Source organism: Bufo bufo, chromosome 4 (assembly GCF_905171765.1).
Source record: "Bufo bufo chromosome 4, aBufBuf1.1, whole genome shotgun sequence".
Classification (NCBI taxonomy): Eukaryota; Metazoa; Chordata; class Amphibia; order Anura; family Bufonidae; genus Bufo; species Bufo bufo.
The window spans coordinates 263801762-263817162 of NC_053392.1; the positions used below are offsets into that span (position 1 = coordinate 263801762).

The window sequence follows — 15401 nt, forward strand, 5'->3', positions numbered from 1 at the left end:
TATTCATAAACTTCTAGCAGGAATTATAAAGGAATGACACAAGAAGTTAAAAAAATATACTTGCCAGAGGAAAGTAAAAGTGCATGTCAGTACAGAAAAACAAAAAAAAATTATGTATTGTCTTATTTTCAGAGCTAGGTTGTCAATGCATATATTTGTTAAAAAGAAAACATGCAACTCATCATGTAATTGAGTTATCGGGCGGCTTACTCCGTCATCAAGTGATTGTGTGCTGTATGTTTAATGAACAGAATAAGGCTAGTGGGGTTCCTGTTAATAAGTGCACTACATTGCCCAGCAATGTTCTGTGGAGTGATGTAATAAACAGACATGAGAGATTAATATACAAGTAAGTAAAAGAGTAGCGTTTCACTACAACATAAAAGACACATCCTGGGAAAGACACATAATCCGAGTTATGTGAAATCAGCCACTCCTACAGTATTTCATGTCACAGTGGCTCCATTTCAGATATGCCGGCTATGCTCATCTGTGCTCATTTTCATATGTCCACGTCAGTGTTTTGGTCAGTGATTTCCACCAGTGATTTTGAGCCAAAACCAGGTTCGGGTCTAAACACAGAACAGGTGCAGATCTTTCCCTTATACCTTATGTCCAATCCTGGTTTTGGCTCACAATCACTGATGGAAATCACTGACCAAAACACTGATGTGTGAATGAGACATGTAAGTGGTAAGAGGTGGTGGGACAGTGAAGAAGCATCTGTGGATCATTGAAATGAAACCAACGTTGAAGGACAATCTTCAGGGTAACACCCATCGTCTGGTTAAAACTCAAATGATAAGTCTTGCTTGGAATATTTTACTACTCCTATGTCTCACTAGCAACGTCTCTCATACATATAAATTATAAATCATATCAAAAAGCAGTTTTATAACAAAAATATATCTCCTATAATAAGAAATGTATGCGGTGAAACCTTCAAGTGTTAGACTCTTCCATTTCTAGGAGCGGTCATCTTGAGAAGAATTTAACAGGCCGCATACATTAGATTTTAGTCGGCAGATGGATGTTGCAGTTGTACTCGATAATCTGATGTTGGAGAAAACATAAATCCAACAGGTTGGACTTTTCCTACCTCTCAGCCAGTTATGTCCTCCATGCTCCACTGAAGTAACATGCAAATGTGCCAGAGCCATATGTGCAAGTTAAAGGGGAACCACACCTTCAGCGTATCATGTGTATTTGCCTAGCACAGCCTAGGAGCAGCGATTCTGAGCTGGGAAGAGGCAGACTTTGGTAAAAAATAAATGCCCTAGAGCTAGCTTCTGACAGGAGGTTGCTAGATGGTAGATGCTGTAAAGAGAATGACATGTCATCTGAGTATCTCCAACATGATAGTGCCTACAGCACCAATGAAAAGGTGCGTTCCGCTCTAGTATTTTCTGGAATACGACACACTAATAGAAAAAAATATATGATGCATGACATAAAAGCTGTTTCAATAGCTGTCCATACGGGATGACATAATACATGCCAAATAAAGTGCTTGGCTATCTGCGCCCGCCATATTTGGACATCCAGTCTGTTCTTCCGTGGACTGGCTGAAGAGCAGGTGGTGGCCTGGGAGACAATGTAGGAGAACTTTTGGATGGAGAGTTGATGGTGGACTGTCCCAGATACGATCCAACAGATTTTATGGACCCAAACTCTAAATGGAAAGATCAAATAAAACAGCAGCTATGAAAAAACTGAATCATTTTCTCTCCAAATCTGTCTTTACAAAAAAAAAAAAAAAGATAAAATGATGAAACAAACATGAAAATAGTTCCCATGAAGAAAGAATGTGACTAGACATTTGGACTGCCCTAGGCACCACTGGTGTGGAGTCTGTATGCTGTTCATGAGAGGGATTTTCAGTTTTGTACCCCACTCTAGAACGCTTAGGCTACTTTCACACTAGCGTTCGGGGCTCCGCTTGTGAGCTCCGTTTGAAGGGGCTCACAAGCGGCCCCGAACGCATCCGTACTGCCCTAATGCATTCTGAGTGGATGCGGATCCGCTCAGAATGCATCAGTCTGGCAGCGTTCAGCCTCCGCTTCGCTCAGTAAGCGGTCACCCGAACGCTGCTTGCCTGGCCGCGCGGAGGCAAACGGATCCGTCCAGACTTACAATGTAAGTCAATGGGGACGGATCCGTTTGAAGATGACACCATATGGCTTAATTTTCTAACGGATCCGTCCCCATTGACTTTCAATGTAAAGTCTGGACGGATCCGTCTGAACTACTTTCACACTTAGAATTATTTCTAAGCTATAATGCAGACGGATCCGTTCTGAACAGATCTAAACGTCTGCATTATAGGAGAGGATCCGTCTGTGCAGACACCAGACGGATCCGTTCTGAACGGATCCAAACGTCTGCATTATAGGAGCGGATCCGTCTGTGCAGACAGCAGACGGATCCGCTCTGAACCCAAGTGTGAAAGTAGCCTAAAATGGAACCGGTCAAGTTGTACATGCCGTCCCATCTGCAGACAGCATGTTATAGAGCAGGAGGAGCTGAGCAGATCGATATATAGATTTATGGGAAAAGATTTAGTATAACTTGTATTTTATTCATTTAAGTCCCTGCTAATGAGGTTAGGATTCACATGGGTGGTCCTAATCAGTGATTGACATCTATCTCTGTATGACTGTGGTTATCAAAAACTGATAATACTTCCCATGTGACTAGATATCAATCTGTCTGCAGACAGGATAGCATATGCAACAGTTCCCTTTAGGTTAACTGGCTTGAAAGTTGACCCTGCTTGGGTTTTTGAGATAAAGGAACAAGGACACGAGGAATGATGCAACTCAATACATTGTACATACAGAACTGTGGAATATGATGGTGCATTGCCAAGAAAGGAGAATACAAGTATTAGGCATTTGGGTCTGAGCTTTCTTTTTGGACTGAAATAAGAGTGCAAAGCTCTGTCTTCATAATACAAGGTCCCCATAAAATCAGTTCAACATTAAAAAAAACAGGTACATTTTCTGCAGATACTAAACTCTTGTCAGATGCCAGTTACTATGTTGAAAGAACTTTAACCCTAGAATGAACTATTCTGTGATGTTGGTGCCAAGTAAAAAGAAGAGCACGCTGGTTTATTCAAATAGGAAGATAAGCTTCTGCCAGATACCCCAGGTTGGGTATGTTGGTTTTCTCCCAGGTGATAAGCGGAGTCTTTCTTTATCCAAGACTGCGGCTGCCCCATACAAATTAGATTATCGGCTGATCCCACTGAGGTTGCTGGGCTTGGCTGAATACGTATAGGCAGCTTTTACAGATTTCTTCTGGATACTGGAGATCTCCATCCTCTTAGGCCTCTTTCACACGAGCGTGACAGACTGGCTCCGGATGCGTTCAGTGAAAATTGCACCATTTTGCAAGCAAGTTCACTCAGTTTTGTCTGCGATTGCGTTCAGTTTTTTCCGCGCAGGTGCAATGCGTTTTTCACTGAAGCCTCATTCACTTCTATGGGGCCGGGGCTGCGTGAAAAACGCTGAATATAGAACATGCTGCGTTTTTCACGCAACGCAGAACTAATGCTCATGTACACAGACCCATTGAAATGAATGGGTCAGGATTCAGTGCGGGTGCTATGCGTTCATGTCATGCATCGCAACCGCACGGAAAACTTGCTCGTGTGAAAGGGGTCTTAGGCTATGTGCACATTAATGCCAGAACATCCACCTCAGACGTGAACCTAGCCACTTATGAGACAGGAGTCAAATGTCTCTTCTTTCAGCTGCTTTTTACCTTGCTACTTTCATCTAACTTTTAATATGTACATCACTGAAGTAGTAATACTGTAAGAAAAAAATAATGCTCGAAAGAGAGCATCCCCATAATGTTTTGGACGCATGTGTGTGTACATGATATATACATACATATAATATCTATTTAAAAGAATAAAAAGAATAAAAGAAACTCACTTGGAGAGGGGTCTGTAAGTGGCGCTAATCGAGTCTTTAGCCCAAGAGAACTCAATTCCTGTTTCCAGAAAGTCGGAATGTAACCAGTAACGCCGGTAGGTCCTTAAATTGAAAATAAATGCACAGAACATTTCAGAGAATGCCACGTTTAATCAAACTACAATAAATCAAAGAAATGGGACTATAGCTCTATACTGCCTCAAAGAACCCTGCAGCAATTATCACCCGACGAGTGACACAACTACATTTTCCATAAACTATAATCTGTGACTGGTAGTGACGTTAAGATCCACACTGAAATACATCACCAGAGCATGTTATGGGCTCCTAATGTAACTAAATGTGCCCACAATTATAACCCATCAGCTGAGGTTTTATACTATAGAAATAACTGCTTACAGAGGCAAACAGAGTGAGGATTTTAAAGTAAAGCAACATATACTAACACACGGTTCGCAGGCAGTTAATTACCTGTGGCCTGCGACCAGAAGCATTTCACCTCAGGAGGTGACCAACCTGCCTCTGAGCAGGTAGCAGTTTACAACAGACAAAAGGAACCTATAACTCCCATGCCTGCCACTAGGCCTGAAGCCTTTGAGGCAGTAGAATGGCGCAGGGGGGCGCGAGGACATCATCGCGACTGCCTGTGCCAAGTCTCAGGTTTTTCAACATGGTAAGGCTATAGTAAATAGTAAATATGATATGTACGTGCTATGACACAGCTCTACCCTCAGCATGCTGATGTCTAGTCCTGTCAATCAAGGGGAGGGGGGAGTGTGCAGAGCACAGGGGGTGTTACAGAGCAGTGCTCCAAGAATTCAGCCCCGCCCCCGATGCTCCAACTTGCTCAACTGCATGTGAATAAACACACAGATCTCTCTGCAGCTGTTTAACACACAGACAAAAGAAAGGAATCACTTTAATCAGCATGATCAACTCCACCAGGCAGTTTGCCTGGTTTAATAGGGTTGACCATGCTGATTTTAATAAAAAATAATCAGCAAGTTATGTGTATTCCAAAATGGTGTCCTTAAAATTACAACTTGTCCTGCAAAAAAAAAAAAAGCCCTCATATATGTATATCGATGGAAAAAGAAAAAAAAGTTATAGCTTTTGGAATTAGGACCTAAAACAAGCTGGTCACTAAGTGGTTAAATGAGTATTCTAAGAAAAAAAGTTATCACCTATCCACTGGACAAGCGCGGGGGTTTATGTGCTTTGTATGAATGGCGTGGCATAGGGCATGCTCGGCCTCCACTCTAATAAATAATGGCCAAGACATTGGGTAGTGTTCAGCTATCTTCATCAGTCAAAAAGATTTTGGATGGAGTGGCAACTGCCGCCTCATTCAAATGGATGTCACTGGACTCCTATTCTTGTAACTGTAGGGTCCCATGCACTGATTGCTGGTAGACAGATGTTTCTTAGAATACTCCTTTTAAAGTCACCAGTCTATATAGACCTAGCTTACGTTTACACATTTAGTACTCTGTTTAATCCCAATAGATGTTGATACAACAAATGAGCAGGTAAAACCCCAGACACAGTACAGACCAGCGTATTAGGATTTACCTGTTGGCACCGCAAGAGGCTTCATTGGCCGACTAATATTTGGCCATTGGTTAAAGGAATTTATTCCATCTTTATCAGCATTGCTTTTAATAGATATTCCTAAAGAAACAATACATAATAATATAGTAAATGTTAGTAACTGAGATTGCGGATTACGAGTTACATTACCACTTTACTAATAAAAAGGTTGCTCATGAGCACATATCTATGGATGCATTTGTTTTCTGAAATGCTGAGGGAAAGAATTGTACTGACCGGGCAAATACCTGGAGTGTCTCAAGTAGTGTTGCTTAGCGGACGTTCTCCTGGATGCTGAAGTGTCTTGTCGAGAGAACGAAGACTGCACGGGCCTAGTGGAGCCACTGTCTTCCTTCAAATCTAAAATACTCTCAAAGCTGCTTCAGGAGAGGCAGATGGAGGGACAAAAGTAAAATCAGAAATTCTGTGTAAATTATATATACTGTATGCCCTTTCAAAGGAACGTCAGCAGGAATCTTTTAATAAGAAAGCAAATAAAATATCTGTTTACCTATGAAGACCATCCCCGATCGGTCTAGGTTTTTCATTCTTTGCTTCTGTTCTAGTATTAGAAGAGCCAATATCAAGATCTTGAAAGTCATCCCACTCATCTGAGCTCTTGACTGTTTTCGTTACATATCCCCATCGTCGTCTATTCTTCGTGTTCATGTTCAAAGACGTGTTCTCCAAATTAGAGGCGACCTTCTGAAAGTGTATACATAAGGACATTTATATTGATCAGCAAATCCTATAGAGCACATACAAAAGTGAGGCCCAGATTTACTAATCTGTCTGCACATTATCTGCCACACAAAATCTGTCAAAGGGCTCATTCACATGTTTGTGTGTGCCCTGTGCCCATGCTGCGGACCACTATGTGCGTGGGTACAGGCTGAATGCGCGCTGTTTACGGATGTAGAGCCATTCACTTGAATGGGTCCGCGATCTGCAAGATACATTCCATACTGCAAAAAAATAGAATTTGTTCTATTTTTTGCGATGCGGAGGCACAGACTGAAATCCCACGGAAGTCCTTTGTAGTGCTTCCGATCTGCGTCTCCGCTCTGCAAAAGATAGGTCAAGTTCCATCTTCGGTTGTATGTTGTGGATTGCGGACTCATTCAAGTCAATGGGTCTGCATCCGCACCACGGAGTGCACACGGTCAGTGCCCATATATTGCAGACCAGCCGATTATGGTCCGCAATATGGGCACTGAGAGCAAACACTGTGAATCGGATTCGGACCAAAAATACGGTCTTGTGAATGGGGCCTAAGGCTGGGTTCACAAATTACAGAAAATACAGAAAATCCTCTGTGGTCTTTGCTGCTTTTCCGCAGCAAAAACTGCACCAAAACCATCAACACAACCGCATGTATTACATGCAGTTTTTGCCACAGAAAAGCCAGCAGATTTCATCCACTCCATGGGAAATCCACTGTATAAATTGACATTCTTCAGACTTTAAATCCACAATACTGCAGCTGTTCTGCAGCTGTGTTTTTTCCCACAGTATAAGGCCTCATGCACACGACAGTATTTTTTCACGGTCCGCAAAACGGGGTTCCGTTGGTCCGTGATCCGTGACCGTTTTTTCGTCCGTGGGTCTTTCTTGATTTTTGGATGATCCACGGACATGAAAAAAAAGTCGTTTTGGTGTCCGCCTGGCCGTGCGGAGCCAAACGGATCTGTCCTTATTTACAATGCAAGTCAATTTGGACGGATCCGTTTGACGTTGACACAATATGGTGCAATTACAAACGGATCCGTCCCCCATTGACTTTCAATGTAAAGTCAGGAGTTAATATACCATAGGATCTGAGTTTTCTCCAATCCGATGGTATATTTTAACTTGAAGCGTCCCCATCACCATGGGGGGGCTGCACTGGCCACCAATGAAATTAAAACTGGGGAGGGAGGGAGGGGGGGGGGTGTCCCCTGCTGCCTGGCAGCCCCTGATCTCTTACAGGGGGCTATGATACGCACAATTAACCCCTTCAGGCGCAGCACTTATTTTTTTGACGGACAGGATACACGGATCACGGAGGCGGATGACAAACGGTGCATTTTCCGAGTTTAACGGACCCATTGAAAGTCAATGGGTCCGCAGAAAATCACGGAAAACTGAACAACGGCCACGGGTGCACACAACGGTCGTGTGCATGAGGCCTAAGGATGAGGATTCTAATGCAGATTTACGTGCAGAAAATCAGCACTAAAACAATACAAAAAATACGCATATGAATCCACACTATTTATTGCGTCTTTTGCACTGTTTTTGGTGCAGATTCGATGTGAATTTTTCCGCAAATCTCCCCCTTTGAAACAGATGAAATCCGCACAAGAAAAACGTAACAACTGACATGCTGCAGATTTCAAAATCCACATGGCAGGTCAACTTCTGCACACAAAAAAAAGCGAAGTGTACATGGGTTTAGTGTAATCGCATACACTTAGCTGGGGTGGAGCTTAGCAAAAAGTGGATGGGATTTCACAAGAAAGGGGTGGGCCTAAGATGAGCCATTTTTCTCCAATATTTTGGCACAATTGTAGCTTAAAGGATATGCGTCACCAAAAGTTGGCCTTGTTAGCCTTAGGCTTGTCAGTCTCCTGGGTGTTGCTCTGGTATGGCTACGTTCACATCAGTACTGAACGGACAGTTGCAAAATAATTGTGACTTTTTGGATATTCATGCAGCGCTTGGCACTTTGCCTTGAAAAGCAGGCAGGTTTTAGCAGGAGATTATGCAGGTTTTTAAGGTTACAGCCAGCTGGGGCAGCCAAGCCATGCCCACCCGCGGCAACCAATGGCCACATGATTTTGCTGTAAAATTGTGCTGCCATTGGTGGGCATAGCCCATCTGAGACACTGATGGCATATCGTTAGGATATACCATCCATGTCAGATAGGAGCGGGCCCCATATCAGTGCCCTGCAATACTTGTGCCAGTGCTCGGCTACTTTCGTAAATCCCATAGCATCATGATGGCCCAGTGGTAGCACTGGGGTCCTGGGTTTGAATTTGACCACGGACAACATCTGCATGGAGTTTGTATGTAATATGTCAACCACTGATTTCCCAGAGAGTTGCCCCAGCCACACAACTAGCCCTGCATCGTGAGAAAGGCGCATTACAAATGTTTGTCATTGAATAGAGGGTGGCCTCACATGCATGAGTGCTCTCTATTCACTTTGGGGGTCCCATTCTGGAGACAGCAGTGGGTCCCAGATGCGAAATCTGCACCTATATGAAACTGATGGCATATCATAGAGATATGAAATCAATGTCCTAGATGGGAATACCCTTTAATAAATATGTGATTATTTTTTGCATGTCTTTTTCCTTTGGTGTTTTGTGTTTCTTTCAGATCTTTGTACAGTCAGGTCCATAAATATTGGGACATCGACACAATTCTAACATTTTTGGCTCTATACACCACCACAATAGATTTAAAATGTAACGAACAAGATGTGCTTTAACTGCAGACTGTCAGCTTTAATTTGAGGGTATTTACATCCAAATCCGGTGAATCATAGTGTAGGAATTACAACAGTTTGCATATGTGCCTCCCACTTGTTAAGGGACCAAAAGTAATAGGAAAATTGGCTTCTCAGCTGTTCCATGGCCAGGTGTGTGTTATTCCCTCATTATCCCAATTACAATGAGCAGATAAAAGGTCCAGAGTTCATTTCTAGTGTGCTATTTGCATTTGGAATCTGTTGCTGTCAACTCTGAAGATGAGATCCAAAGAGCTGTCACTATCAGTGAAGCAAGCCATCATTAGGCTGAAAAAACACAACAAACCCATCAGAGAGATAGCAAAAACATTAGGCCTGGCCAAAACAACCGTTTGTACCATTCTTAAAAAGAAGGAACGCACCGGTGAGCTCAGCAACACCAAAAGACCCGGAAGACCACGGAAAACAACTGTGGTGGATGACCGAATAATTCTTTCCCTGGTGAAGAAAACACCTTTCACAACAGTTGGGCAGATCAAGAACACTCTCCAGGAGGTAGGTGTATGTGTGTCAAAGTCAACAATCAAGAGAAGACTTCACCATCGTGAATACAGAGGGTTCACCACAAGATGTAAACCATTGGTGAGCCTCAAAAACAGGAAGGCCAGATTAGAGTTTGCCAAATGACATCTAAAAAAGCCTTCACAGTTCTGGAACAACATCCTATGGACAGATGAGACCAAGATCAACTTGTACCAGAGTGATGGGAAGAGAAGAGTATGGAGAAGGAAAGGAACTGCTCATGATCCTAAGCATACCACCTCATCAGTGAAGCATGGTGGTGGTAGTGTTATGGCGTGGGCATGTATGGCTGCCAATGGAACTGGTTCTCTTGTATTTATTGATGATGTGACTGCTGACAAAAGCAGCAGGATGAATTCTGAAGTTTTTCTGGCAATATTATCTGCTCATATTCAGCCAAATGCTTCAGAACTCATTGGACGGCGCTTCACAGTGCAGATGGACAATGACCCAAAGCATACTGCAAAAGCAACCAAAGAGTTTTTTAAGGGAAAGAAGTGGAATGTTATGCAATGGCCAAGTCAATCACCTGACCTGAATCAGATTGAGCATGCATTTCACTTGCTGAAGACAAAACTGAAGGGAAAATGCCCCAAGAACAAGCAGGAACTGAAGACAGTTGCAGTAGAGGCCTGGCAGAGCATCATCAGGGATGAAACCCAGAGTCTGGTGATGTCTATGCGTTCCAGACTTCAGGCTGTAATTGACTGCAAAGGATTTGCAACCAAGTATTAAAAAGTGATTTATGATTATTCTGTCCCATTACTTTTGGTTCCTTAACAAGTGGGCGGCACATAGGCAAACTGTTGTAATTCCTACACCGTTCACCTGATTTGGATGTAAATACCTTCAAATTAAAGCTGACAGTCTGCAGTTAAAGCCCATCTTGTTTGTTTCATTTCATATCCATTGTGGTGGTGTATAGAGCCAAAAATGTTAGAATTGTGTCAATGTCCCAATATTTATGGACCTGACTGTATATATGGGAGCCTTAATTATTTTGCTTAATCCCTTAAAATACAGTAAGGCATTGCAGCATTTACTTACAAGAGGGGCAGCCCTGTTGCTTAGCTCTGGCAGTATAGAGTGGTTTATGGGGCCTCCTCCTCCTTCGTTGTCCACGGAATCCACTAGAGATGTGCTTAGTTTGAAAGGTTGTCCATTTGATTGGCTTTGCTGGAGGGTACGTGATGAAAGTCGGGACTGATATTTGGGTGGTGGCCGAGATGGCGGAACAGGTTTGATGTGTAATGGAATTAGCTTTTCCTGATAGTCTTTCAGTGGTTTCGTTAACTCTTGAATTCTTTGAGGTGTACCGAGAGCTTGACCCACATGAAAATAAGGGTGACTGAGAGCCTGAAATACAATAGTATTTGTGTCAAACAATGTAAGCGTCAAATGCAATCTTCTATGACTCCAGACTGACACACTATAACAAATAAACAAAATGTAGAAGCAGCACCACTCGGTCCTTGTTGATATATCCAAATAGATGCAACAGCCTCACCAATGGCCCTGGATCCAACGGCCGTAATATATGGATAAATGCAGACGGTATCAGCAGCATCTCACATCATCGACTTTTATTTGGACTTCAAAGCAACAATAGCAACGTTTCGGCTGATATACAGCCTTTACCAAGCCTATTCACATTGTGTTACATCCATGTATTTATGGTGAAAACAAGTGTGCCACCCCCATCCAGATTATCCAATTACAGGCAATGGCATAAACTGACCAATGAGAATGCATATTTATTCAAACCCTCTATAGCCTAATTTACCTATATGTCTCACCTGAATGTCCACCAATCACACTATAGGTCAACCCCATCATCTCATGACGTCTGCTACTGCTGTGCACCAAATGTAGAACGTAGCATCAATTACCATGTTCGGCGTTCCTCACCGCTCTGTGCGCATGTCTACACAGCTGTCTAATCACTCACGTCATAATCTGTGTTCCCTGCAATGCGTCCGTGGGTCCGCACCTCAGTGTCACGTCGCTCCGTCCTCTGTTGCCGACGTCATCGGGCCGCGACAAGCGCTCCCAACTACATCATCCTAGCGCCGACGCGCAACTATCTGACCTCATAGAAGGCGTCCCAATGTTGCCACAGCAACCCGCAGCGCCACCGGAGGCATCCAAGAATATACAGAAGCCCCACAGATATAGACTGCGATCTACCACCTATATATAGGCAGCCCCAAGTAATCACAATCCACACTATATAAAGTAGATTATGGGATAGTGACCCCAGACTACCAAAACAATTGATCCACATGATCCAGCAATGTCAGACTCACAAGTGCGATCAGGGCACACTATATATATTCCAATATCAAGAGGCACTATCTATATCCTAATGTCACTGTATACATTCCACAACATCTTCATGGCAGAGGTTGAGAATCGACTGGTATATCGTTCCAAATTCCATGAGAGAGTCCTGTGCTGGTGGCGCTACATCGATGACATTTTTATGATTTGGGAGGGTACCACTCTTGAACTTGTCAGCGCAAATTCATACGCTTCTCCTTCTTCTTTGTGTGGTGCCAAATCAATTAGAAGTATAAGGCTGGTTTCACACGGGCGTTGCGGATTGGGGCCGGATGCGTTCAGAGTGCGTTCAGTGAAACTCGCACTATTTTGCAAGCAAGTTCAGTCCGTTTTGTCTGCGGTTGTGTTTAGTTGTTCAGTTTTTTCCACGCGGGTGCAATGCGTTTTGATGCGTTTTTCATGCGCGTGATAAAAAACTGAATGTTTACAAACAACATCTCTTAGTAACCATCAGTGAAAAACGCAGCGCACCCGCACTTGCTTGTGGATGCAATGCGTTTTTCACGCAGCCCCATTCACTTCTATGGGGCCAGGGCAGCGTGAAAAATGCAGAATATAGAACATACTGCGATTTTCACGCAACGCAGAACTGATGCGTGAAAAACAACGCTCATGTACAAAGCACCATAGAAATGAATTGGTCAGGATTCAGTGCGGGTGCTATGCGTTCACGTCACGCATTGCACCCGCGCGGAAAACTCGCTCGTGTGAAAGGGACCTAAGTATGTGTACACCATACTGCTTTATAATGAGACCAGACACACTAGGTGGTTTCATAAAAGCATCTTCTCTCTTCTCTGAGCCATGGCAGAAGAGGCGCACTTTATTCACATTACATTGACTTAAATAGCAGACATGACATCACAAAAGGGGTGTTCCTTAAGAAGAGACTATTGGCTCCTTAACCTGATAGGAGTGGTTTCAGCATCTTCAACTGAGTTCATAGGTATATTTGAAAACTTCAATGTAATCCCCATTTCCGCCCTCCCCTATTTACCTTAAACAAAAGAATGCACACATGGCTCAAACTGCTGGTTTGCGGCCATCTTGTGGACAAAAATGTGTACTACAGAATGTTCACACCACATACTCAGAGAAACAAATTCCATCTCTCACAAATCCCTCCTTTTGCGGGAAATAGACCAAAGGTGAACAGGCAAAGTGATGTACTCTCCCAACGCCCTAAACAGCGAAGAGCTGGACTTTCCTTATTGCTTCACCAGGTCCCCTCAACTCCCTTTCGGGTGTGCCTTCACCTTGTCCTATTTACCCCGCAACCATCAACAAAGGTTTTTATTTACTTCGGGATGGAATAATTTTTGTCTTTGACAGGGGCACAGCACATATATATATATATATATATATATATAAATAAATATATATAAAAACTACTGCCAGCAACACCTTGGAAGAAAATAAAGACGGGTGCAAAGTCCAAGTACGGTAACTGGATCTTACCCACTTGTAGATAATGGAAAAAATTGGACTGCACTCCAGACGGTTTCTTCAGTAAAACAACAGGTAGTGTTTATTCACTCATGTGGTGGCAGCAAAAAAGCGACGTTTCGGCTCAACATGAGCCTTTCTCAAGCGGCTTGAGAAAGGCTCATGTTGAGCCGAAACGTCGCTTTTTTGCTGCCACCACATGAGTGAATAAACACTACCTGTTGTTTTACTGAAGAAACCATCTGGAGTGCAGTCCAATTTTTTCCATTATATATATAGTGTGGGGATGGATGTATTATACATTCTTAAAAACAATTTTCCTAAAATGGAGAACTATATAACACCCTGTTAAAACCAAAAAGTTCCACCAACATTTGAACTCTTGTGTCCGGGGACTTCAGTTCACTGTGACTGCATCGGACAGTGAGCTGCAGTTTTTGGACTATCTGCAGGATGGCGTACTTAAAACCGATCTCTTTCAGAAATCCACTGATAAAAACACACTGTTGATGTATGATAGTAATCATCCACAAAAGATGGTTGACTCGTTGCCATGGAGCCAAATATTACGGGTATGCCGGATTGTGTCAGAAGATGATATTTTTGAAAAACATGTTGATGAGATGTGTAGGAAGTTTACAAACAGGGGATATCCCAAGGGGTTGATTGGACGCACTAAAAAGAGAATCACAGACACTGAACGTAAGGGTACTCTAAATGTGAGTCCATACAATAGAATTGAGACGAGAATCCCTTTTGTGTCCGTCTATGGAGAGGACAGTGGCAAAATAGCCACAATCCTTAGAGAAGAATGGCAGATCTTGCATAGCAGCCTGCCCACTATTAAGGAATTTGAATTACCTCCCATGATGGCATACAAAAGGGGCCCGAACATTCGTGATCGAGTTGTGAGGGCAGACGTCGGAGGGAAAGATCTAGATAGACAACTACTCTTGGCCCCCCAAAAATACGGAAATTTTCCTTGTCTCTCATGCCTTAACTGCAGTGGCATCATGAGGGGTGACAGCTTCTCACATCCATACAGTGGTAGAATATACAAGTTGAAAGACGTCATTTATATGATACAGTGCCCATGCAGTCTCATATATGTTGGTGAGACAACGATGGAACTAAGTGAGCGGATCAATAAACACAAGAGCACAATAAGGAAAGGTATGATTGACAAACCTGTAGCAAAGCGCTTTATTGAGTGTGGGCATTTCATAAATCAATTACGTTTTAGGGCAATAGATAGTGTAGGATATCTTAGAAGGGGAGGAGATAAGAATAAGATTCTGAGGAAAAAAGAACTCAAATGGATACACAATTTGAAGTCACTCCAACCATATGGATTAAACATGGAGTTCAATGTTTCCACAATTGATTAAGTTGGTGTTGTTTTCCCCATCCATGATTGTCTGTGGGAGGGTATATGGTAATTCTGTCCTGCGAGTATGGCGGAGCAGATGATGTTGTTCGCATGTATTTTGGGCGGGACAGAATTAAGCGATTGGTCAAGCTAGATGTTGAGGAATGTATACAGTGACATTAGGATATAGATAGTGCCTCTTGATATTGGAATATATATAGTGTGCCCTGATCGCACTCGTGAGTCTGACTTTGCTGGATCATGTGGATCAATTGTTTTGGTAGTCTGGGGTCACTATCCCATAATCTATTTTATATAGTGTGGATTGTGATTACTTGGGGCTGCCTATATATAGGTGGTAGATCGCAGTCTATATCTGTGGGGCTTCTGTATATTCTTGGATGCCTCCGGTGGCGCTGCGGGTTGCTGTGGCAACATTGGGACACCTTCTATGAGGTCAGATAGTTGCGCGTCGGCGCTAGGATGATGTAGTTGGGAGCGCTTGTCGCGGCCCGATGACGTCGGCAACAGAGGACGGAGCGACGTGACACTGAGGGGCGGACCCACGGACGCATTGCAGGGAACACAGATTATGACGTGAGTGATTAGACAGCTGTGTAGACATGCGCACAGAGCGGTGTGGAACGCCGAACATGGTAATTGATGCTACGTT

General features: G+C 43.2%; 1 protein-coding gene across 4 annotated transcripts in view; it reads right to left on the bottom strand.

The window, feature by feature from the left end:
• Positions 1 to 1072: 1072 nt before the first annotated feature.
• The window catches only part of CILK1 (ciliogenesis associated kinase 1), a 39524-nt gene continuing 25195 nt past the window's right edge, over positions 1073 to 15401 (bottom strand). For 2 of the 4 annotated variants that reach the window (XM_040428556.1, XM_040428557.1), the window contains exons 9-14: positions 10621 to 10929; positions 6046 to 6239; positions 5772 to 5914; positions 5517 to 5615; positions 3945 to 4046; positions 1073 to 1672 (exon numbers count right to left, since the gene is read on the bottom strand). In XM_040428556.1, the coding sequence (XP_040284490.1) occupies positions 1515 to 1672; positions 3945 to 4046; positions 5517 to 5615; positions 5772 to 5914; positions 6046 to 6239; positions 10621 to 10929 (1005 nt within the window). In that variant the 3' untranslated portion in view covers positions 1073 to 1514. Of the gene's footprint in view, positions 1673 to 3944; positions 4047 to 5516; positions 5616 to 5771; positions 5915 to 6045; positions 6240 to 10620; positions 10930 to 15401 lie in introns of those variants that run through there. The other 2 variants (XM_040428558.1, XR_005778293.1) reach the window with 2 other exon arrangements.